Raw genomic sequence first — 25399 nt, 5'->3', positions numbered from 1 at the left:
GCCAAGCCCCACTGGGATGCAGAAGCCAAGAGAGAACTGGCCCCTGCCCTGAGGGTCTCAGGCCTTCCGATGCCTCTAGCAAACCGCCTGGCCGCGTGTATCCATCGGCTCAGGCTGCCACGGTGTCTACAGAAAGCACCACAGACGAGGGGGCTTAGCAACAGAAACGCTTCCTCAGTGGAGGCTGGCAAGTCCAAGATGACCACAGCGCCGGCCAACTCGGTGTCCGAGAAGCGAGCTCTCTCGTGTCTCTTTTCAGAAGGACAGGATCCTACCGGATCAAGGGCCCCACCCTTACGGCCTTATTAACCCTCAAGCAAGGCCAATGTGACACAGGAGAGGTACGTCTAGAGTGTGAAGACTTCAGAGAGAGGGGGGATCGGTCAGGTGCAGGGGTTGGGGGAGGGCACGTACACAGCACATCGGGCGGTTAAGAACAGCGATGAGCAGACACGGAAGCATGAAACGGGAAAATGTGAAGAAAGAGGAGGTTGGAAAGGCAAGCCAGGATCAGCAGCTGCCCCGCCTGCTTACCGTTTCTTGCATTCTCCCAGTCTGGCTCTAACGGGGCCGCCCACCCCCGTGCTGAGTTACACCCCTCCACCCGTTCAGGTCTAAACCAAGGGTCCAGGTCAATCCATGCCAGCAATATAGGGGACTGGTTACATACCCAGAGAAAGGGCAGAATGGAGGAAGATTTACAGAAATGCAAGGAGATCAAGCACGCTCAAGTTCCCAAGGGTCAGGACTGTTCCCCACGCAGTGGCCAGAGTTATTTTACTGAGCAGAGGCCAAACACTGTCCCTCCACTTAAAACCCTCCAGCGACTTCTTACCTCACTCGGTAAAAGCCAAGCCCTCACCAGGAACGTTCCGGTCTTGGGAATTTCACACTGGCTCTTTTCTCTGTTTGGAAGGTTCTTCCCCAGGTAATGGCACGGCTCCCGCCCTCGTTTCCATCAGGCTCTCGTCAAAAGCCACCCTCCCCCAGCTCCCCCGTATCTGAAATTTTAACACTTGCTCCAGACATTTCACGTACCACCTTCCTGCTTTATTTTTATTCTCTCGAGCACTAATCACTAAGATTCTTTATACATATTTTATTTCCTGTCCGTCTCCCCCACTAGATTGTAACGCCTGCTGCACGAGGGCAAGAATTTTTATCTGTTTTGTCCAATACTCTGTCATGGGCGCCTTGAATGGTGCATGGCACACGGTACGTGAGATGTTCAATACGCAGGTGCTGACGGAATGAAGTAAGGACAGGATCCTCACGATTCCGGGTACCCTAGGCCGCTGGCACTCTGACCCAGGCAGAGGAACGAGTAAGTGCGCAGGGACCACCTACCCTAGATAGTGAGGTAAGATGGAGGTGACAGTAGCCCTGTGGAAAAAGAGATTCCCAAGGCTTCACGACGGGCCAAGCAAGCGCGGACGAGACCTAGAACAAGAGGCTGACCGTGAGGAAAGACCAGCTAGACCGAGCCAGCCCACGAAACACTAAGGACGAGCAGGAAGCTCAGCCCTGCAGATTTCACCACGAAAGAACCGGGGCTCCCCGGTGCTCTGTGTCTCCGACGTGCCAGGCCAAGGGGCTCACACGCATGATTTCATTCAGCCCTCGCAGCCCTCACGAGGTAGGTACTCCCGACGGCTGCACTGCACACAGGAAGCACGGATCTCAGGACCTCAGGACCTCAGGACCTCGGAGACGGGAGGCGGCTCAGCGAAGAGAAGTAGCTGAGCTGGAATTTTAAACGGAGTGTGATGGCTTCTAAAGTCCACGCCTCACCTGCCCTGCGCTAAGTCGCCCTCGGAAGGGAGAGGGAGTCGCCGGGCTACTCTCTCCGAAGGAGCCGCCTGGGCGGCCCTCAAAGGTGAGGGGCACGATGGCCCGCGGGCGCGGCAGGGGCCCCGGGCGGAGGAGGGCTCCCTCAAGGTCAGGCAGGGGCCCGCCCAGAGTGGAAGGTGCAGCCTGGGCGACGGGAGCGGCACCAGAAGCAGCAGCAGCAGCCAAGGCTGATCACCCCTCGCAACCCGCCAGGTACTCTTATCAGGCCCTGAACATACCGAAGCACCTCAAGGATTCAAAGTACCGTCACCCCCATTTTAGAATCAAGGAACGGAGTCGCGGAGAGGTTCACCATTTGTTCACAAGCAGCAGCGTGGAGATCTGAGTCCAGGCACCCTGGCTCCGGGCTCATCCTGTACAGACTATTCGGCAGCAAGACGAGTCGGGGGCAGAGGGCTACCAAAACCTGCCTGACGAGTACGTGGCGTGTGCGTGCGGTGCCCCGGCCTACGGCACAAGCCCTCGCGTGGCTTCTCGGTGGGCACGGTTACCAACGACAGCGCGCTCTGTACCCTCCTCATCTCCACCTCCTGCCTTCATCTGCCCTGATGTGTTTGTGGCCGGGCCATCTCCCAAAGGCCTCTGCTCTAATGGCGAGCGTCTCTCCCTGAAGATGCTACCCTCAATTAGTGGTGAAATTTAAATCTGCCACACAGAAAGCACTCTGCTCGTTTATCCAGGCAAATGAGCTAAATCAGGAGGAAGGTCACAGCTCTGAGTATCTGTCAAAGACCATTTTTATAGAGGGCTTCCATTTGCGCAGAGGAGATGAGGGCCACCTCTGACCTGCGAATGACGCAGACAAGCTGAATGAGAGCCACGGCCGGCCGGCGAGCCGTGGCTGCAGGGCTCGGCACTCGCCCTCACAGACCCCTGCTTCTGAAGCCTCACCCTTCCTCCCCTCACAAACCGCCCGCAGGGCTGAGCCTTTCGTTTTGGAGGCTCACTGGTGGATGCCAATAAGAACACCTACTTATCTGTGCTACAAAACAACCAAACTCTAATCAGGGAGCAAAGCCCCTACAACGGACCGCGAGTAAACCCCACCGGGTTATCAAGATCTGTGCTGACCACAGCCTCACCTCAAAACCACAGACAGAACCCCGGGAAAGAAAAGTCACCTCACAAGGTACTGGAAGAATTCAAGACTCCTCCGGCCAGGCACGCTTTGCAAATGGGAACGATCCAGCTGCTAAAAGAGTATGTGAGACAGCTTTGTGTCCCCGTAAGCGCCCTTCCAGAACCACCCCTTAACTCCTTCAAAGATCCAAAACACCAACCCGTGAATAGGTAGTAAGGAGAACCCCTTACTGCTCTAGTTCCCGGCCTCACAGATGATTGTCCCTTCAGGGACTGGTGTCTTTTAAACCATCATGTTCAACACGCTAAAATTAATTATTAAAAACTGCCTCACTCTCGGGTATATACTTGAAGCACACGAGTGCTCACATACGCACCAAAATTCATTTACAAGAATGTTCACAGCAGCGCTATTTATAAAAGCCCCACACTGGAAAGTACCCAAATGTCCATGAAGAGCAGAATGAATAAACACATAGTGGATTATTCACGCGACGGAAGGGTATAAAGGGTATACGGCGATGAGAGTGGTCTCCAACCACACACGAGCATGGGTGAACTTATGGATTCAACCACGGGATGAATCTCGCAGACATCATGGTCGAGTGAAAGCTAGGCCCCAAACTGCATTTGGTATAAGGCCACTTTAAAGCATAAAAACAGACACACTCTTTCTATACCGTTAGAAGTCAGGGTAGTGGTAATGCCTGGGAAAAGGTTTCTAGGGGAATTCGCCCGTCTTCTGTTTCCTAAACTGACTGCACAGTTGTGTTCGGTTTGTGCACACGGTTCACCGAGTTGCACTTATGATGGCTGTACTTTTCCTTAATGGTTGCTATACTTCAATGAGAAGTTCCAAAAAAACCGCGGTGCGATCTCATCCGCTACTGTTTTGGGGCGAAGTCCCGTTTGGATTTCTACAAGCGCAGCAAGTCGGTGACAGGCACCACCAAAAAATGGCTTAACAGGGGCGCCTGGGTGGCTCGGTCGGTTAAGCGGCCGACTTCGGCTCAGGTCATGATCTCGCGGTCCGTGAGTTCGAGCCCCGCGTCGGGCTCTGTGCTGACAGCTCAGAGCCTGGAGCCTGTTTCAGATTCTGTGTCTCCCTCTCTCTGACCCTCCCCCGTTCATGCTCTGTCTCTCTCTGTCTCAAAAATCAATAAACGTTAAAAAAAAAAAAAAAAAAGGCTTAACATCAACTGAGTGATGACTACGTACCAGGAATTATGTGAGAACATTACAAACAAGAATGCATCCAGTTCTCAAAAACTCTCTGTGAAAGACCTACTATTTTTATTCCCAACTTGTGAAGGAACAGAAAAATAGGGCTTAGCCGGTTCAAGCTGAAGGCCAGCTACTACCTGCAAAAGCCAGGATGCCAGGGGGGACGCCGAAGCTTAGGGCCTCACCACTGGACTATCTGAATGGGAAAGGGGTTTATGTTATAAACACAGAAGTTGCGTTAGGCCCTCAAACTTTTTTCTTTTTTGTGACACCTTTTTATTGAGTCCAGGCCAGCTGTCTTCTAAAAGGCAACACGTTCTGGGGGCGCCTGGGTGGCGCAGTCGGTTAAGCGTCCGACTTCAGCCAGGTCACGATCTCGCGGTCCGTGAGTTCGAGCCCCGCGTCAGGCTCTGGGCTGATGGCTCGGAGCCTGGAGCCTGTTTCCGATTCTGTGTCTCCCTCTCTCTCTGCCCCTCCCCCGTTCATGCTCTGTCTCTCTCTCTGTCCCAAAAATAAATAAAAAAAAAAAGTTGAAAAAAAAATAAAAGGCAACACGTTCTGGATTTATCTGATTGTTTCTTCGTGGTAAGATTCAGATTAAATAGTTTTAGCAAAGGAGATATATGCTTGGTTGAACCACTAGTAGGGGCACCCGGTCTGGTCACTCTGTGAAGGTGGTGACCCCCAGATCTCTTCATCTCCTTGGTGCCGGGTGACATTTTGAGACCACGGAACTATCAAGTTCCTTCAGAACTGTTCTCCAGCGATTTTTTTGTTTTTAGTTTTTAAAAATTAACTATCGAAGCATAATGGATACATGATGAACTCTATCCATTTGAAGTATACATAACATTTGATAGTTTCGAATAGAAGAGTTCCATCATCCCCCAATTGTTGCCATGCCCCCTTGCCATCAGTCCTCTTGACACTCCTGGCTCCCAGGCAACCACTGATCTGCCCGCTGTCACGAGAGATCAGTTTGTATTTTACAGAGCTTTATAGAAATGGAATCAGAATTTGTCGTCCTTCGTGTCTGGCCTGAATCTCTCTCAGCATATAATGCTTTTGAGATTCCCCCATACTGCTACATGTGGCTAGAATCTCTCCTTTTGGCCCCTGCGTAGTATTCCAGGGGCGGAAGGACTAATTTGTTTATTCACCTGTTGATGGACACTGGGTGGTTTCCGGTTTGGGGCTCTCATGAACAAAGCTGCTAGAAACAGTTAAGTACAGGTCTTTGTGTGAGTATGTTTTCATTTCTCTCGGGCAAATACCTAGGAGTAGAATGGTAAGTGTGCATTTAGCTTTCAATAAACTGCCAAAGAGTTTTCCAAAGGGAGTCTACCCTTTTACATTCCCATCAGCATCGTGTGAGGGTTCTAACTGCTCCACAGCCTCACTTGGTCCTGTCGCTCATTTCATTCCCCAGTGATTTTAAAATCCAATAATGTTCCTTGCCTGAATTAATTATGCATTTGTGTGCTTATGTCTCTGGACATCATGGGGGGGGAGGGGGACTCGAGTTCAACACAGTTCCTAGCATAGTAGGTGCTTCATTAATATAAACAGTCAGTAAGTATCTGTTGAATGAATGAAATCTGCAGACTTTGCCCCCAACCTCAACGAGAAGACAGTAAGCTAAGCATTTTAGACCCTACTAACAACTTATCAGGAAGTTTCTATCTTTCTATAACTACTTGGTGCTGTATCCTGCATTCTCCCACTGAACCGGAGAGGAGAGGTCAAGGCTGACCGGATTCTGCTGTCCACCGAGGAGCAGCGCCCCAGAAGGCAAATAAGGAAGCCCCTCTTGCATGACACAGCCTGCTAAGGGCAGGCACTAAAACCCCAGGGCTCTGTGTGTGGCTCAGCCGCAGGCCCCACAAGAGAGGGCTTTGAAGATACACGGGAGTTTCAGCTGCACTACCGTGTCCAGGTAGGTGCTGCCCTGAAAGGCAGAGCCCCGTTCCTGTCACCAGGTGAGAGTCCTTCCGAGACAGGAGTGGAAGAGACCGTGAAGGCTGCCACCTTCTCTCCGGCCAGGCTAACCCTGCACTTTATGGACACTGGGTCCTCCCTATGCTTGATACAAGATGTTGACCCTTCCCAAGGGCCAGCTTCCCGCCACATCTGGGTTCTTGGAGTAACAAAACAATCTCTTGTGCGCTGAGGTCACGCATGCCAAGTGCCCAGGACAATGCCCGGGTCATAGCGGGCACTCCATAAATGTGTCAGGAATAGAAAATGGGGAGAGTTCATGTGATGGCAGACCATCTTTGGCGTTATTATTTTAAACAGCTGCCAGGCTTCCCTGACCACAGGGACTTTTTCATTCCACAGGGACAGACTGAAATTAAGATGCGCTAACAAAACCATGGCCTACCAGTTATTTATACGGTGGGGTCTGAATGCATAATAATTCAAGATGTACGAGAGGGGCCCTCTGCCCAAATGAAACCGCCTCTCCCTGGGAACAATTTCTCTTCTCAGCCCTCTGCGGCACTTGCCAGAGGTGCCAGGAATTCGCCACCTCTTAGTAATTGAGCAAAGCAATTAAGAAAAAGATTATTAGATGGGAAACCATTTTCGCTATTGTCACCCTGCCCCCTCCCACTGCCAAAAGAAAAAGGTTAAAGATCACCGACAGAGAGAGCAAGGGGGTCTGGTCTCACACGTTACATCATTCAGAGAAGTCATTCCTAGAGAATGCGGTCTTCAGCGAGGCCACAGGCCTGGGGAATACGTGCCGCAGAGCCCAGATGAGCACGGCACGAAGCACTCGGCCTCCAGGAGACTAGACCTTCAGGCCGGGGAGCAGTGACACTTGGAAGCTCCCTCGGGGGGTTTCTATGCTGCAGGACATGGATGTTTCCCCCAGTTGTGGGAAGAGAACCTTGACCCAAAACTGGCCCGGAGACCTGGGATTTAAAACCTTAGTTTTACGACCACAGTGAGGTGTAAAGACAGCATACTTCTCCTGAGACATTATTCTCAGGACTGTGGGTAGGCTCTCAAAGTAAGTCCCCACCCTGACTCCAGCGAGATAAACTCTGGACAGGGCTGAATATTCCTACTCCCTGCCACGCACCAGAGAGCTCAGGTTGGCTTGGCCAATGTTCTCTCCTCACTTGGCACCACACTGCTATAGAAGGGGAGCAGGGGCTCCACTGCCCTGACGATTTTCCACGTGGAGGAAAACTGGGGGGGAAGTGTTCTAGCCAGAAATACAAAGGCAGTCCAAATGGCAGCGGTGGCCCCAGAGCAGCTGCAGTAGCGACGTGCCCCCTCCCGGCCTGATCAGGTAACCACGAGCTGCCGTCCTATTAGCACAGCAAGCACAGAGGCTGTCTCTGAGGCTGGGCTGGGCTAAAACCATCTGCAAATCAATCTGAAAGCTGTTCTACCTACGGGCCACTTCTTGAACACGTTCCACTTTTGTTTATTTTTAATGTTTATTTATTGTCGAGAGACAGAGAGCACGAGCATGGGAGGGGCAGAGAGAGGGAGACACAGAATCCGAAGCAGGCTCCAGACTCTGAGCTGTCAGCACAGAGCCCGACGCGGGACTCGAACCCACAAACCACGAGATCATGACCTGAGCTGAAGTCAGACGTTCAACTGACTCAGCCACCCAGACACCCCAAACACATTCCAGTTTTTCAGGAAATATGAAACGAGGGTGAGTGAACTGGTCGGAAAGCTCAGGAAAAAAAAAGGTGCAAGCCAGAAGCAATCTCCAGCTCCCACAGAGTCCTGGTAACACACAGCAGGAGCAGCAAATTGTGAGGCGAGAAGGCAGCGATCCTTGCCTTACGCTCTGTGTCAAGGAGGGCTCGGCAGTTTACTCACAGACTCTGAGGAGGAAACACAGCAGCCACAGGAACCTGCCGTGGGCCACCCCTGGAATACGGAGCTGCTTGCCAACGAAGCCTCTCTTCACACACTCCCCGAGACCCCAGCCCCCACCCTGCCCCCAACTCTTGCCACCCTCTCTTCTCAGGTCCGAGATTAAAATGCAAGTTAGCTGGCTTGGAGATGGAATTAAAAAGACGATGCCCAAGGTGTATGCAGTGTTAAATTAAAACAAAAAATAAGCTGCAGAAGAGCGCATGCACGATCTCGTGTTGTGAAACATTTGGGTGGGGGGAGTACTAGCAGAAAACATAACCCATCTATTAATGCAGATTGCTTCTGGAGATGAGACTGTAAGGGACTTTCACTCTCTGTTCTAGATCTGTATTTATAATAATTTTTTTTTTTTTTTTTTTTTTTTTACTGTGAGCAAATTTGTTACTTTTGTAATTAGGAAAAATATTAAGGTGATGGGACAGTTCACGTTGTCCCAATTCCTAACGGTCATGCCACCACTTCCCCACTGCTGGCTGTGCCAGACCCTGGCCGTGAGGTGGCAGGTGGGGAGCAACCAGGGTCCTGAGGCATGCAAGGAGAGGGGCTTCCTTCTGGGTTTCTCACTGGATCTTTCTTTCTCACTTTGGCGGGCAGGAGTGTGAACTCCCAAGCACGGCCTCTGAAAGCGATGGTGCGGTATTTTATGTGCCAGGACAAGCCAAGTGCCAACGTGTCTGAGACAGACACAAAGACAGGGACACGACACCTTTGGACTTCGAGCTGCATGGGGCAGACCTGGCAGACAAGTTTCATGTGGAGTATCGTCTCCAATCAGCTAGACGTGACTGCCTGAAACCGGGGTCATACGACGATTTCCACCATGAGCAGTAGAGGGAGCGATGGGATGGACGGGTGGGGTGGCAGCAGAGGCTCTCCTAAGTGCAAGTTCAGGATAAGTCAGACCTGGGCACACACACACTCCGTGATTCATTCAATCATTCAACAAAATCTCATCAGTCCCAGGCCTCTGCCGAGACAGGAGCCGCAATGATGAGGCAGCCGTGGGTGGTGTCAGAAGGGGGCTGAGGATGATGGAGAGGTACAGACAGACAGCACACCACACGAGGGGACGTTCTACAAGACAACTGTCTAGACTTTAAAAAAAAAAAAAAAAAAGGTCATCATTCAGAACAAAACAAAATAAAAGGCAAAGAGAACTGTTCTGGACTGAAAGGTGCAAAGGAAGCAATAGCCAAATGCGCTGTGAACACGGCTTGGATCCTAGAACAAAATCCTAGCTAGAAGAGAGTTTAAAGTCAACTGAAGAAATTTAAACATGGAATGCATGTGAAATACTACTGAATTAATGCTATTATTCCTAAAAGTGATCACGTTAACGCAGTTACAGAGAGACTCTTTAAGCTTAGGGATACAAGCCGAGATTTTTTAGAAGTGAAGGGATGTGTGGCACCTGCAGCTTATTCTCAAATGATTTAACAATAAAATGAGGAGAAGAAAGGGCAAACGGGGCACAATATTGAGTGAATCATCATACTACTCTTTTAACTCTTCCATGGGTTTTACTGTATTCAATTTAAAAGCTGGAGGGGCGCCTGGGTGGCGCAGTCGGTTAAGCGTCCGACTTCAGCCAGGTCACGATCTCGCGGTCCGTGAGTTCGAGCCCCGCGTCAGGCTCTGGGCTGATGGCTCGGAGCCTGGAGCCTGTTTCCGATTCTGTGTCTCCCTCTCTCTCTGCCCCTCCCCCGTTCATGCTCTGTCTCTCTCTGTCCCAAAAATAAATAAAAAACGTTAAAAAAAAAAAAAAAAAAAAAAAAAAGCTGGAGAAAGGGGTGCTGGGTGGCTCAGTCGGTTAAGCATCTGACTGTTGATTTGGCTCAGGTCATGATCCCAGGGTCATGGGATCAAGCCCCGTGTCAGAATCCAGCCTGAGTTTCTCTCTCTCTCTCTCTCTCTCTCTCTCTCTCTCTCTCTCTCTCTCTCCCCCTTTGCCCCTCTTCCCTGCTCATGCTCTCTTTCTCTTAAAAAAAAAGGGGGGAAAAAGCTGGAGAGCAAAGAAAAGTCACAGATATTTACATTTATGGTACAGTCTGACAGGCAATAGGAAGAAGAACCAAATGTACTACTGGTGAGGCGAAGGCGACAACTGGCACATACTGAGCACTTGCCTGGGCCACGCGCCACACTCGGCGCCTCCGTGCAAGTCTGCCGGCACCTTCGCGGCAGCCCGAGCGGCAGGTCCTGTCATCACCCTCAGTTTCCAGATGGGCGTAAGGCGGAACGATTCTAAACCGGGCCTAACTGCAGATCTGAAGCTCTGTATCACTAGCCCAAAACGTCTGTCCCAGCGAATCTGGTTCTTCACGTGCGTCAGGAGAAAATGCTGCATGAGCCCCCAAACAGGGGAATAGTTAAATAATCTATTTTACCGGAACGTCGTGCGGCAACTGAACGTTGTATTTTTGAGGGAGATCCTCTCTGCTTGCTTGATGGGATGCTACCCAGCTCGTGCATACTTAGTAAAACTACTTAGTAAAACTACTTAGATCTTCACACTAAAAAAAAAAGCCCTATCTTCACAGACTCACAAAACAATGTCTGATTTAAAAAGCAGTGATTCTCAGGGCACCTGGGTGGCTCAGTTGGTTGAGAGTCCGACTTTGGCTCAGGTCGTGATCTCATGGCTCCTGAGTTCGAGCCCCGCGTCAGGCTCTGTACTGACAGCTGGGACCCTGGAGTCTGCTTTGGATTCTGGGTCTCCCCCTCTCTCTGCACCTCCCCCTCTAGAACTTGGTCTCTCTCCCCAAAATAAACAAACCTTGAAAAAAATTTTTTTTTTCAAGTGATTCTCAGGGCACCTGGGTGACTCAGTTAGTTGAGCATCTGACTTCGGCTCAGGTTGTGATCTCATGGTTCGTGAGTTCGAGTCCCACATCAGGCTCTGTGCTGACGGCTCAGAGCCTGGAGCCTGCTTCGGATTCTGTGTCTCCTTCTCTCTCTGCCCCTCTCCTGTTCGCACTGTCTCTCTTTCTCTCTCAAAACCTAGGGGCGCCTGGGTGGCGCAGTCGGTTAAGCGTCCGACTTCAGCCAGGTCACGATCTCGCGGTCCGTGAGTTCGAGCCCCGCGTCAGGCTCTGGGCTGATGGCTCGGAGCCTGGAGCCTGTTTCCGATTCTGTGTCTCCCTCTCTCTCTGCCCCTCCCCCGTTCATGCTCTGTCTCTCTCTGTCCCAAAAATAAATAAATTAAAAAAAAAAAAACAAAAAAAAAAAACCTGAATAAACATTAAAAAAATTTAAAAAAATAAAAATAAAAAGCAGAGATTCTCAAAAAATGGTCGTTCAACCCACCTCTTGGTTACTGAATTCTTTCCTTGCAGGAAAATAGGAGTAGGTAAGCTGGTAAAGTCAGGGCTCTTTTGCCTCATCTAAGTTATGCTAAAAAAATTTTTGAGAACTATCATACCACATATTATGTAGATATGTAAATATAATATTTATATGTAAATATAATGTGCATTATGTAATTATGTAAAAATAAAAATCGACACACACATACAGAGAAATAAGACTATCAGGAACTATATCAGACTATTAACAGTGGTTTCACGAAGTGGAAGATCAACGACTCTTTAAATCCTTTTTCACAGTTTTTGGCTTTTGTTGAATTTCTACAATGAACATGCTTTAATTTTACTAAGAGGAAAAAAATCCTTCCAGGGAAAAGAACACACAACCCACCCCCCCCCCCCCCCGCAAACACACATGCTAAATTAAATTCACAGATTCCATGTTTAACTTTTTTCCCTGAAATTCTATAAAAGTACAAACCAATGCCAAAGAGGAGATGTAATCAAACTTTAAAAGGACAAAGAAAACAAAGCAGAAAACAATGGAATTAAGGTATTCCAGCCTGAAGACCACTCATTTAATCAACAGTAATGTATGTTGTGTACCACACTCTCAGAAGACAAGGAGAGCAGAGAATCCTGTTCCCAGGAAGTGAAAACATGCTTGAGAACTATCGGGGAGGTTGCATCCAAGGGCTACTGGGGGTGGGGCAGTCTTGAAGAATGAGGACAAGTTCCAGAGGCAAGGAGGAATGTGGGATACATTTCAAACCACACGAAGAACCCATGCAAAGCAGCGAAATACAAAGAAATCCTGCTTGTATTCTTGCAAAAGTAATTTTTTAAAGTTTATTTATTTTGAGAGAGGAACAGTGTAAGCAGGGGAGGGGCAGAGAGAGAGAGAGAGAGAGAGAGAGAGAGAGAGAGAGAGAGAGAATCCCAAGCAGGCTCCACACTACCAGTGCAGAGCCCGATGTGAGGCTCAAACTCACGAAACCTTGAGATTATGACCTGAGTCGAAACCAAGAGCCGGACGCTCAACCAACTGAGCCACCCACCTTGTAAAACAAGTTAAAAATTAATGCCTGTAGTAGCATAAAACAGAAAGCAGAGGACAGAAAAGGAAGAAAGAAGAGAGAGAGGGAAAGAGGAAGACGGGGGGCAGGAAGGCGGGCAGACAACCATAACAGCACCACGCATGGGAGGAGGCAAGACTGCTGAGGCCGGCACCTGGCAGGCAATGAGGCAGTAAAAAGAGGTTTTTAGTAGAGGAACCGTCATATAATCAAGACGAGGGGGGTGATGGTGGGGAAGCAAAAATGAAACAGAGAGGATAGAGCCGAGAGATGAGGAAGTAGAAGTGACAGACCTGGGAACTGATCGGAGGTGATCCTGAAGCTCCAAGCCTTTTGGTGACAGGGCGGACAGTGGCACAGTCTAAGAGAACTTTAAGAAAAGCAGCAGCTTGGCAGTGGCTGGTGGTAAAGCCTCATACCCAAAAGGATTCATAAATCCAAGGGCAAGGAGAGGTATAATTTTGTCATCGGATATCGAAAAGTGGGGGCACCTGGGTGGCTCGGTTGGTCAGGTGTCCGACTCGTGGTTTCAGCTCACATCATGATCTCGCGGTTCGTGGGTTCGAGCCCCGTGTTGGGCTCGGCACTGGCAGCGCGGAGCCTGCTTGGGATCCTCTCTCTCTCCCTCTCTCTCTGCCCCTCCCCTGCTCATGCTCGCTCTCTCTCTTTCTCAAAATAAAGAAACTTGAATTGCAAAAAGAAAAGCGAATCAGTCTAAGAGCGAGAGAAGCAAGGTGCGGGAGGGGTTGGTCAAGACCACTGCTGTGCCCAGTTAGGGCGCACGTGGGCGACACTGAGGCACCCTGTGCTACCACAGGCGAGCCACTTGAGGAGGCCGTTCACAAAAGGCTCCCCCTACAAAGGGAAGGCTCCCCCTGACAGGAGAATGCCGACTGATCAACGCTGAAGGAACCAGGGAGTCAAACGATGGGGAGAGAGTGGCTCTGCAGTGGAGAAGCTCGGCCCACACCGCCACCCTAACCAAGGGGTCCAAGTGAACGTTACCGGCGATGGGTCAAACTGACATCACGTGTCACATGGTGCGATGCACCGACAAGGACACGGCATCGCTTCCCTGCTGTTTCTGCCCAAGGTGCAAATAGGAACTTAATCGTGAGGAAAACACCCAAAAAACAAACAAACAAAAAACCCCCAAAAACGCCAAACTGAGGAGGAACGTCCTACAAAATAACTAATCTGTAGTTCAAACTATTGAGGCCATGAAAAACAGACTAAAAACTGTTCTAGATTGAAAGAGCCTCGAGACTCGACGACTAAACCTAACATGTGGTCCAGGATTAGCTCCCGGGCCCAAAATATTTTTGTGTTTTGACATAAAGGACATTAATGGGACAACTAATGAAATGAAAACAGAGGACAGGTTAGCGTTGGGTCAATGTTTACGTCCTAATTTTGATAACCGCACGGCGGTTATGTAAGAGAATGTTTTTAGGAATTACCCACTGAGGTAGTTAGAAGTAAAGCTGCATCAGATCTGCAAACTTTCAAATATTTCAGACAGTTATCTATATAGAAAGCATGGTGTGGGAGAAAGTGCTAAAACACTAACACTGAAGGAACCTGGGAATTTTTGTAACTTCCGATTTGTTTAAACTTGTAATTTTTCCAATAAATCGAAAATACTTTGAAAATAAAGGTAAGGAGAAAGCAACCTTCCCCTCCCCCAGAATGACACAGGGTATCTTTCTGAAGTGCCAGGTCAACATGTAAAGGCCTCAATCACCTGAATTGGACCTTTGTGCAGTTTTTCCCCTTGCACAAGGGAGAGGTGCCAGAAAGAAACTGATCTGTAAGACCCGTGTCAAAAAGATGGACACTGACAAAAGTGTCCCCATTCTGGGGACAGAACGGACGAAACAAAGCTGCAGATCCGCTGTTAGATTAGGCAAAGTGTTCACCGTGATTCAACCCTGGTGTGTTGCAGAGAAAACCCCGGAAATAACCACGAAGTCTGCTTTAGCAGGCTTCGACTTGAAACCTATTTTCCCTGATTTGGCACATCCTACGTAAATATTAACACCGTCACGCAGCTTACTTGGATGCTGCTGAAATTCTCTGCAGCACCCACGGGCTGTGCACACCATACAATACTTAACATCATCGCAGGGAACACCGGGATCAGAGCACAGAGGGAGGCTCTAATCCCTACTTTGGTTTCAAATTGTTTAAGCCCATATTCTCGAGCTCAACTACTAATGCTAATGCCCAAGAACTGACCTAACCATGCACCCGCTTAGACTACCTTCTCCTCAAAGCTCATCCATCAGCTCTGAGAGCATCCAGGAGAAAACCAAACCAAGGGACACAATGGCAAAAGGGAGGCCAAAGAGACACGTTACGAGAACACTTAACGAACAAATAAATGTTTTCAATACAGGCGCAAATTTGTCACTTCGAGAACGATGCAGAAAACATTAAGACAGTTGTTCCTCGCAGTAACGCCAAGTTGTCAGTGGAGTTGAAATACAGCTGCCTGACCAGAAGATATCCAAGGACCTTAGCTGGGCTTTTTTTACCCCAGGGCAAAAATTCTATGAATGATGAATCCCAGGCGCCTGATCAAAGGCCAAGGTGTGCAACAGTCACGACTACTCCTTCGTTTTATTAAGCCAAAGTTTATTACCATTTGTGCCCAGGACAGGGCTGCGGACACAACGGTAACACGCCCCTTTCCCCGCCCTCCAGCGGCTGACAGATCTTCGAGGCCACAGACAAACAGGGTGGGTGCTCTGACAGGGAGCTGAGGGAGCACAGAGAAAGCACCTAACCAGCCACAGCTGCAGGCCTGAAAACACGCTGCCTGGTGCACGGAAAGGTCTCACGGATCCCGTACAACAGCCGCAAAACTACACGCAGATGGAGACCCATAAGTCTGACAGCTGTCCAGACTGCTCAGCTCCTTCTCAGAAAGCATCTCACACTTAAGGAGAGCTGATCCCAGAGTCTCCAGATGGCTCAGCTCGCCAGAAAGTAGCCCGTAGACAGTGAAAGCCACGATCAGCTCTGAGGTAACAACACTCTTACCTGTGGCTTCAATGTACTCAATACATCTCTCAATAAACACAGGGATGGGCTTCTCTGGAGTCACGACAGTTGTCAAGGGCACCCCAAAATAGTTACTCTCCCAGGTTGCCTTTGTGATGGACGGCCGGGGTTTGGGCTTTGGTTTCTGCACAGGAAAGAGAAAAGAAAGCATAAAACAAAAACAAAGTGAATATCAACATGCAACTTAAACATCAGCTAAAGCTTCCAGAAGGGAATTCACAGTGGTGTGGAAACTGCTGGGAAGACTCCAAGCAGGATAGAGATCCATTTGCTCATCTCACTAATTTTGTATTTTCCAGCCTCCAAATATCACACAAGATGCCAGCCAGTTGACACACAGTCACACCCTGAGTGTGAGACTGCATTATCAACACAAAGGTGTTTAGAAGAAGCAGGCCATGTTGAGTTAATGACAACGAGATGGCTATCCACATCCTTTATCAGGGGTGCCCTGGAGTAAACAGGAAGTTTTCCAAACATCCCACATGGATAATGAATGTCATACACTCAAGACGGCTAAAATCTTTAAAAAGATAAAAGATGGAATGGAGAATGAGTAATTTCCTCTTTCCAGAAAAGAAATAGAGCATGTGTTCTGCTACGGCTGGAAGCTCCAAATGAGAATTCCCTTCCATACATTAGCCCGGGGTTAAGTCTCAACGGCTTCCGAATCAGGAAAGGGTAAAACCGACTGAGCAAACATGACAAAGAAGGTAATACTTTGTCTCTTCTTTCCCAGCAGCCCCCTTCCTCCGGAGCAGGAGCAGCGGCAACCACTTGAGAGCTCACCGTGTACCAAGCCAGGTCCCAAATATTACTTCTTTTAAACCTCACGACATTCCGTTGAATCAAGGAAAAATGTCCCACGTGCCTAAGTCACACAACTAGTAAGTCACAGTCCTGGGATTCAAACCCTGGAGGGTCTGTCTCCAAAGCTCAGGCTCATAGACCTCTCTGAGGTATTCTGCTCCAAAATTATTCAATCCTTTTATTTTGAAGCTCACATGAGGAAAAAATGCTCTGAACAAACGGTAAATTTCCTAAAAGTGACAAAAACGCACCTGAAATTCTGGACTTTTGTTAAAATATCTACTAAGGAAAAGGGTCACCAAACAGGAGCAAGGCAAATGGACCCAGGTGTAGCTCCGGCAATTCGGTTTCACGTCCAAGTTAACGAGATGAAATTAGAGGGCAGATTTATTACAAATACACGCAACCTATAAACTTGAAAGTATTTAGGGATCTTTGCATAAAATCCACTGGAGGGGACAACTAACTAGCCAGGGTCAACCGTTCGCATTCCTCATCCCGCCCGTCTTCGTTCCTTCTGGTACCTCTATTTATATGGGAACAAATCGCTTCCTGTTTAGTCTGAGATTCTCAGAGGACTTCCTGTGCAAACAAGCACCAAAGAAAAAGAACAACTGAGAAGAAAACGTACACGAAAGGAGGCACAAGCCCATCTCTAAGCCGGTTGACATTACCCGCAACGACCACCAAAAGGCAAAGACAATCCACTCTACACAGAGCCTGCTAACTGGGTCAGTCTGGAAGGCTGTACCGCCATGCGAATGGATCTTGGCGTTCCAGAGAAGAACCACAAAGCCTCCACGAGGCTCACCCCTGCCCCTGTCCCACTCCTCATCAACGCAGCCACACCGCCTCTCAGGTTGCAGGGAGTGGCCACTGTTCCTTCCCCTTCCAGACTGCCTGCCAGAGGCAAACAGGCTCGCACCTAGATTTTTTACCAAAGAAATAAGGAAAAGCAAATGAGTGATTTATGATGTATCTTCACACGAGATAATTTAACCAATCTAGACTCTCTCCCTGACATCTTCTATTTATATGAAGTATAACATAAAGAATTTAAGATCTGAAATCTTAGCAGACCTGGGTCTGAATCCCGACAGACAAGTCCTGAGACTCTGGGTAAGTGACTTATTAGCATCTCAGGGACAGGGCCTCCTCACAAGGTGGTCTTGAGGGTGAAATGTGGGCGACCTGGCTCAGTGCCTAGCCTCACAGTAGCCATCCAGTAATTCGAGGAAAGAGAGGGGTGAGTGCTTCTGTTGTCACACATCGTGGCAACCGGATAACCATGAGTCAAGCGATGCTCTCCCTTAAAAATGCCATACAGTTTAAATTATTAGCTACAGATTCTGAATATACAAGGAAGACCATCTGGATTTCAGCGACATTCTTTTTATCAATCTCAGTCTTGCAGAATTTCCCTGTCAAAACTGACAACAGTATTGTTCTTCAATAAAACTGATGCTTCCAAATAAATTGTTAAGGAATAAAAAATGGAACTTTTTTTCTAATCACCATAAGGCCTTCTTTTTCTTAAATTAAGTTTACTTTTATTTTTATATTTTCATTTATTTTGAGAGAGAGAGAACAAGCAGGGGAGGGGCAGAGACAGAGAGAGAGAGAGAGAGAGAGAGAGAGAGAGACAGAGAGACAGAGAGACACAGACAGACAAAATCCCAAGCAGGCTCTGCACTGTCAGCGCAGAGCCGATGTGGGGCTCGAACTCACAAACCATGAGATCATGACCTGAGCTGAAACTGAGAGTCGGACGCTTAACCAACTGAGACACCCAGACGCCCCTACCAAGCCTTCTAACCACAGTTCTAGTAAACGATCAATTTTAATCTTATACTTCCTTCCTCCACCTTCTCAATACCAGAACAAGATGATGAGGTGTGTTCTAACAATCTAAGTTAACTAGAAACTTTACCATCTATCAACTGAATACTACGTACTGGGCCGTTGCTTAAGTTCCTTAGATGTATGATTTCATTCCAGACTCACAACAGCTCCGAGGGTGTGGGGTTAATAACTCCATTTTACAGATGAAGCGGAGTCGTAGAAAAATTCAGTTACTTGCCCAAGTCAGTTTTGACTACAAAACTTGCTCTCTTAACCACTATGGTTCACGGCCCTTCCCTGAAAGGGCCTGGGAGAGGCAGAATGAATAAATGGATAGCTGAATAAATGATTAAGGGAACACCGACAATCTGAGAGTTTCTAAGGTAATAGAGGCCCACTCACATAAAATACCAGGGATCTTTAAGCTGGAAAAGGAAGGAATGGAGCATGATGACAGCTATTTCATACAGCTATAGGACTATCTCTTGGAAAGAGATTATTTTATATGATTCCAAAGGGTTATGTTGAAAGAGATAAGAAGAGAACACAGGCAATTTTGGCCTTAAATATAAAGAGAAATTTGAAAAACAAAATCGCCAGGTGTTTAAAAAGGAAGGGACTGCTCTGTATAAATATTCCAAGCACAGGCTGCAAACTACGTACCTCTGCCACACCATTGTCGAGGAGATTCTGCCATTCGATGGAGGACTAAATTGGATACTGCCCTTATGCCTCTCGTCCCAAAGAATCCAAGACCCGAGTTCAGTGCTTCAACTTACAAAATGCAGAAATGGAGAGTAAGCTTTAACAACAGGATCAACTCCCGTTACTAAACGACATGGACTCTCCCTCTCAGATTTAAACAAACCCTGGTTTACAGAATGTCAAAACACCTCCTAGAAGTAAGTGAAGGCTCTGTAGGGTGTCACAAAATTAGGACGGGGATTCTTGCACAACGAATTCCAAACCTTTCTAGTAAGGAAATCGGACTTTGTGGTACACACTAAGAGGTGGGCCAGATTGCCGGTATGACAAACACCACATCAGGCACCTGAAGGGTTACTGGGCACATGTCAGATGGAAACGCCACTCTTGTGAGTGGCCTGCCAGCTGTCTCAGTCCCCGGTCAGACGTGGGTCGCTCATTATGGAGTCCCTGGGGCCCTCCAAGCAGCAGGCTCTTGGAGAGGAGAAAGTAACACCATCCCAACATCAATCTTCTTTCGAGGGCACTCACAGAGCAGGCTGAATTGAAAAAAAGCATCTAGCCGGAGGTGACCAAGCCCTGAGAATAATCTACACATCTGTGCCTCTAAGTTTAGAGTCTTATTGGGTCAAAAATGGAAACCAGTGATTAATCTGGAGTGGCCATGTGCAGGCCACTGCTAGGTACTTTGCACAATTACCTGAAACCTTACAACCATCTTCAGGGTAAGGGTTATTAGCACCATTTTACAGGTGAGAAATCAAGCTCTGAGAGAGTCACACCCAGCACTGAGAGAGCCAGGCTCCAGAGGCTAGTGATCTATAAACACCAAAGCCCCTTTTGCCCCTACGTGAACTCTATGATGAAATGCCATGACAAAAACCAAGGACCGGGTCAGTTGGAACCACCTTCGTCTTGTGCTTTTGGATGGATCTATTTTTTGAACGAGCAACACAGTGCATTGTTCTTTACTTCAGTTTCCTTAAAAACAGGCCCGATTCTTAGTCTTGATAATACCCAGGTGGCAAAGGAAACAAAGAAACGAACCAATAGTTTCTGCCAGGACGGCACTGCGAAGAGACGGTGGTTGGAATTTCCCACTGGCCCCTTGGCTTTCGAAACAAGAAAAGACCATAAAGGGAAACTCCCAACTCTGGTGGAGTAGGAAGACATCTGTAAGCCCACGGGGGTCCCTCTGGAGTCCACGGGGACAAGAAAAAGGTTCGAATGCCATGCGAAGAATGAGAAGCGACTGACAGAAGGGCCCTTTCTACCAGGCTGCAAGATGAGTGGGTTCCAGGGCCTGATATGCAGTAGGCGCTCCATAAATTTCCTGAACAAAAACAGTTTCCAATAGTGCACAGGGCCAATATTTCTTTATATTTTTTCGAGTTTAGCTGAGATGAGGACTATCTCTGTATGTACAGAAGTTTTTCTTCTCCTAAATTGTGCTCCTTTCCCGCGGATGGAGGAGGCGAGGCTCAGAAGGTCTTATACTGGCACTACCGTCCCAGACTCCCTTTTAAAAACCAGATGAGGTGGTGAATTCCCTATGTCACTGTGTGGCCACTGGATAAAGGACAGTCATTTATGTACACATGTGACTGTTACCCTACTTAACTCAGTAAGGATCTTAGCATTTTTGTTTTTTAACGAATCATGCCCAAGGTCACAGAGCAAACTAGCAGCAGGGCTAATCCCAGGACCAAAGTCCTCTATCCCCCTCAACGAACTTACAATCTAACTGGTAAAAGAAAGATATATCCCTGGCAAGCAAAGCTGATCTAGACATCAGGCCCAGTAACAACTGAGCCACAAAGGAAAAGAGTCTCCCACGGCTCCCATGGAGAGCTCAGCCATTCCTTCTGGATAAAGAACATTCTATCTTCTGTGGGAATAGCAGGTACAGCTATTTAGTGATTTTGAGCTGACAACTTCAAATATTCTCTCCTGGTCTCTATAAAATACCTTTAATACATGTCAAGTTATTTAACCAGATTTTAAAGTCAGAACATATGATCACCACAGCTGTACCACCTAGCAGTCTTTTAAATGCTTGGTAACCTATCTAATGAAGGAAATAAAAAACAGAATGCAGGTTGCTGGATTCTCTCTTTTTTTTTTTTAAAGGAGGAATGCCATAGACAGAATGTATTCTGGGACAGGGATAGTGGCCTCTGAATGAGAACAGTTCTCCCTCCCAAGAGTGATATTAGCAAAGCCCTCGAGAGGCCCTCCCCTCTCGCCACGGTTTGCCAAGCAGTGTACTGGCTGACTCTGGATTAAGGGAAACTGGGAGGAGTCTTACAAAAACCAAAAGATTCCATACACAACGTGACTACAGGTTTCCCCCAAAGCACCTCTTGCATTCTGTATTCAACATTACAGCTTTCTGATGAGTAATGATTCGTTCTTATTTCCAACAGAGCTTCAAAAGAACCTTTTCAATTACGTTACTCACTCGTGCCCCAAATGTATTCTTGGTTAACTGGTGCTCCCTCTTCTGGCTCTGAAAAAAATCTAAGCCCAAGTTTAAGAGGAAACCTGAGGGTGGATCTGTTCTCACTGGCAAAGTCTGTTATGAAAGCACAAACGCTTATTAGACTTGGTCTCCTTCACGCTGCCAGTTAGTATTACAGCCAGGTCACCCACTGTCTTGGGGCATCTTTTTTAGGGTTGGGAAAGGAAGCAGCATAAAGTCTCTGCCTTCCTAGCATCCCTAATCCTCTCCCAGGATGGGAAAAGACATGTGCCATCCCTTCACAGGCCCCAAATCAAGCGAGACCACAGCCTGTTGCTCTAGAAAGGCATGAAGTCTGCCAAATCTGGGTCAGCCCCTGCTGCTGTCTCAGACTGAACGGCCAATGCAACAGCGGGCTAACTAGGAAGGAGGGTCCACTAGTCCCAGGAAAGTTTTTTTTTTTTACAAACATCCTGCCTGATCCAACACTCACTGAATTCGGACTTCCCAGAGTTACAGGTCAGTTTATATCTGCTTGCCTCTTCTCAAATACTGGATAAAATGCATTCAGAAGACCTTTCTCTATGGAAGCAGAGGTGATTCTTGACTCCTGCTGAAATAATTTGGATCCTAAAAAGACATTTCAGTATCACTAGGTGGTGGATGAGAACAAGTTGATTCAGTGATGATCAGAGCAATTCTCTGCTCTTTGAAAACTAGATATGGGTTGCCCATTGTCATTTTTTTTTTTTTTTTTAAGAACAGGTGTGCTATAAGCTAAGGCCCATAGTTAAAGATAGTCTATTTTTGTCACCAAAAACACACTACAGCAGTTCTTTGGGCTTAAAATAAACCGAGAAAACGCATGACACCAGCTCAAAACAATTTCTCAAAGTTCCAGTCGCTATTTCAGTGTCCCCACGCCTTTTTTGTCCACTCAACTAGACTCTGAAGCCAGAAACAAATAGCACCAGGCCATTCTTAGGGGGTAGTGTAGGGAAATGGATTTTTTTTAGATAATAATCACAGTCCTTTGTCTGAAATGAACAGATTACTAGACTGATTGAGTGGTCCAAATGCGTGCCTGGCTATTGAAGATTACCATCTTTCTTGCGGGCTGGACTCTACCGACCCGTTGGAAGCGGAAGTCAGAAGAGCGGGTTCAAAAATCTCAGCTCCTCCATTTAGAAAACTACACCAACATGGGCGGCGGCAACGGGAAAAGGGCTGGTGCCGCACCTGGCGCACAGCACGCGTTCGGTACCTCCGGGGAAGGATGAAACCCCACGGTATTCGCAACCCTGCCATCCCCGGCCTGCTTCCCCTTCACTCTCCGCAGCAACCACTCTAGGTTTCTTCCACGTGTTGTTTTTTATTTTTTCTTTCTTTCCCCCAGCTCCAAGTTCCACGCTGTTTTCTCAAGAGCTCTCCCCAGAAAACCTCCACCCTCACTGCCTTTGTCCGCCTCACTCTGTAAGTCTCCATTTACACACTGTTGCCTTGGGGAGCTTTACCGGACCTTCGCTGAGGTTAAAACTCCTTGCCCTACAATCCCTTAGCACCCTGTAGCTCCTCTGTGGCAGTATTCAAAATACCTGTCAGTGCATATTTAAAATCCGCCATCCCTCGACGGTAAGCTAGATAAGCACACCACCACGCGCAGCACCCTCAGCACAAAGCCAGGGGTACCACCGCTCACTAAGCGTCCGTGCGCTGAACTGGAGGTTTCCTTCCCAAAATGAATGAAGGAGCACATGCTTTGGAGCAAAAATCCTTCTCTTAAAAGATGCAATTCTTTCAGGAATCAGAAAATCCAAGGTCAAGTAGGCCCCCCCCCCCCCTTTAAGGCTACGGTATTTATTTGGCCTCACAGCACATTGAGTAGGCCTAGCCTTTTCTGAAGCACACACTGAGAGTCTTTCCCGAGCAGGTTACAAAGAGCTCATATTTCATACCATTCAGCTTGTCTGTCAAAATGCAACATCCCTCCCTGGGGAGCTAGCTGTCCAATTCCCCAGCTGGTTTTTATTCACACTAGAAACTTTAACTCCGTTCTAGGCCTCACAAAATGAGAGCTGTGTCCACACAAAGCCCCAACAACCAGCCGATTCACTGAATCCAATGAAATAAGCCAATTCACTGGGGGGGGACACAAACTGTCAAACTGGTTACTTGGTGCCTTATAGACCAAACAATGCGTGATTGAATTGGTTTGCTTTTTCAATAGGTTGTCTTGTCATGTGGTAGCTACAGTGAGTGAAAGATTTTCTTTATCATTCTGTTGTCTTTTTTTTTTTTAAACACAAAGATAAGAGCACATCAGATAGAAGGGTGAATAGCCAATAATGTCTTGTCTTTAAATCCATGGTCAAACACACTAAATTCAGCAACTTGAGCTTGCCCAAAAGGCACATTTTGTGGACCAAGACTCCCAGCCTGTGGTTTCTTTTTTTGGGGTTTTTTTTTTTTTTTTTTTTTTTTTTTTGGTTTTAAAATAAGACCCTGCCGGTCCTGATCTCATCTTTGCAAACGCATGATACTGTGAGACAGAGACCATGTGCAACACCAACTCTTTACAGACAAAGCATCTATTCATGGGCCCCACTGAAGTGCAATCGTAGATTTTCAATTTCATTCAGCTGAGTGCGGAAGGCTCCCACTATGAGGGTGGGTTGCTAAATGGTTCAGCTGGGAAAAGGACCCAGAATGACAGTCGGCCTTACAGTCTTCACTTTCATTAACAGAAATGAAAGCGATTCCCTCACTCCAACTCCAATTTTACAGTAAAGAGCTAATCTAGCAAATCGGCCAAGGGAAGCTGAGCAATTTCTCTTTCTCCACATCACATCGGTACCCAGAGCACAGCTTTTTGTTGTTGTTGTTAGGGCTGTTGCTAGGGCAAGTGCTGAGAAAGCAGCCAAGTAACACACAGGGTTAAAACTTACACAAAAGGGAGGGACGAAGTTGGTCCCTCAAGCCCTCGGCTAGACCAGACCAGCACTCTCCTCTCCTTGAATACGACATGCACATTTTCACCTTCAAGCCGTTCCTCACCTCTGCCACTGCCACTTCTTCGGTTCTACCCACTCTTCAAGGTCTAGTTAAATAACACCGCGATACCTAACACCTGTCCGAGATGCAGTACGCCGAGTGTTTCACGTGCAAAACCTCATTCCGTTTCTCACCACCACATGAGGAAGGTGCCACTATGTTCTCCCTTTGTGCCGAAGGGATATGGCAGGTGAATCACGCGCCCCAAGTCCCAGTGAGGAAGCGGAGGAGTCGGGATTTGGCTTTAGGCCCTCGATCCCGAGCTCCTGATCACTACACACGCTACACTACCTTCACCGCCCCCAGCGGTGGGATTTCCACTCTGGCTCCACACAGCGCCCCCTGGGCACACCACCTATTTCCAGGAGTTGTGGAGGTCTCGCTGCCTCCACTGGGAGCCACGGTCTGGGCAAGAAGGATCCGTGCCATTTCCCCAGTGGTGTCTAACATTCTGGCACCCGGGAGGTACTAACTGTATCTTCCATGACCGACTGGCTCTCCCTGCACGTCAGATAAATACTGTATTGCCGTGTCACGCCAATAAAAATCAGAAGCCAAATCCCCCACGTAGGGGTTGGCTTGGCATTCTCTGTCCTATGGTATCTTGCTTTTCCAGTAAGACAAGTGTCAGTCTGCTTTCTTAAGGCAGCAATTTTAATAGGAGGTTTGCCCGAACGAACGGGGAAGAGCATGAAGGCTGATCTCTGGATTAGGGTGACAAAGCAACTACACTCATTTCAAAGCACCATTTTCCGAGGCAGGAAAAGACAGTTTCACCTTTTACTCACACTTTCCAAAGGATACTCCTGAACTGGCTTCTGGCACGCTATGGCTCTTGGGCCAGAGGTGTCATTTTTATTTGACTTGAAGAGGTGTGGCCCGCATAACTAAGACGGGAAGTTAATCACTTCTTGCATGCTGACCCAGCAACCCAGGGTAAGGAAGTTCTAGTTTAGGAAGGGCTCTTTAAAAACAGGGTCCCCGGCCGTCTTCGGCTGAGCCTAACGTGTGCGCTCTTT

The 25399-nt window shown here is 48.0% G+C and overlaps 1 protein-coding gene across 1 annotated transcript in view; it reads right to left on the bottom strand.

Annotated features, from left to right (window-relative positions):
* Nucleotides 1–25399, bottom strand: part of ARHGAP35 (Rho GTPase activating protein 35) — a 120882-nt gene that overhangs the window by 45738 nt on the left and 49745 nt on the right. Inside the window, exon 3 of the mRNA XM_053905526.1 lies at nucleotides 15491–15635. Within this exon, the coding sequence (XP_053761501.1) occupies nucleotides 15491–15635 (145 nt within the window). The remainder of the gene's footprint in view (nucleotides 1–15490; nucleotides 15636–25399) is intronic.

This window comes from Panthera pardus, unplaced genomic scaffold (assembly GCF_024362965.1).
Source record: "Panthera pardus isolate Hobbes unplaced genomic scaffold, ASM2436296v1 HiC_scaffold_18, whole genome shotgun sequence".
Classification (NCBI taxonomy): domain Eukaryota; kingdom Metazoa; phylum Chordata; class Mammalia; order Carnivora; family Felidae; genus Panthera; species Panthera pardus.
This window is presented reverse-complemented; position numbering and strand designations above follow the sequence as displayed.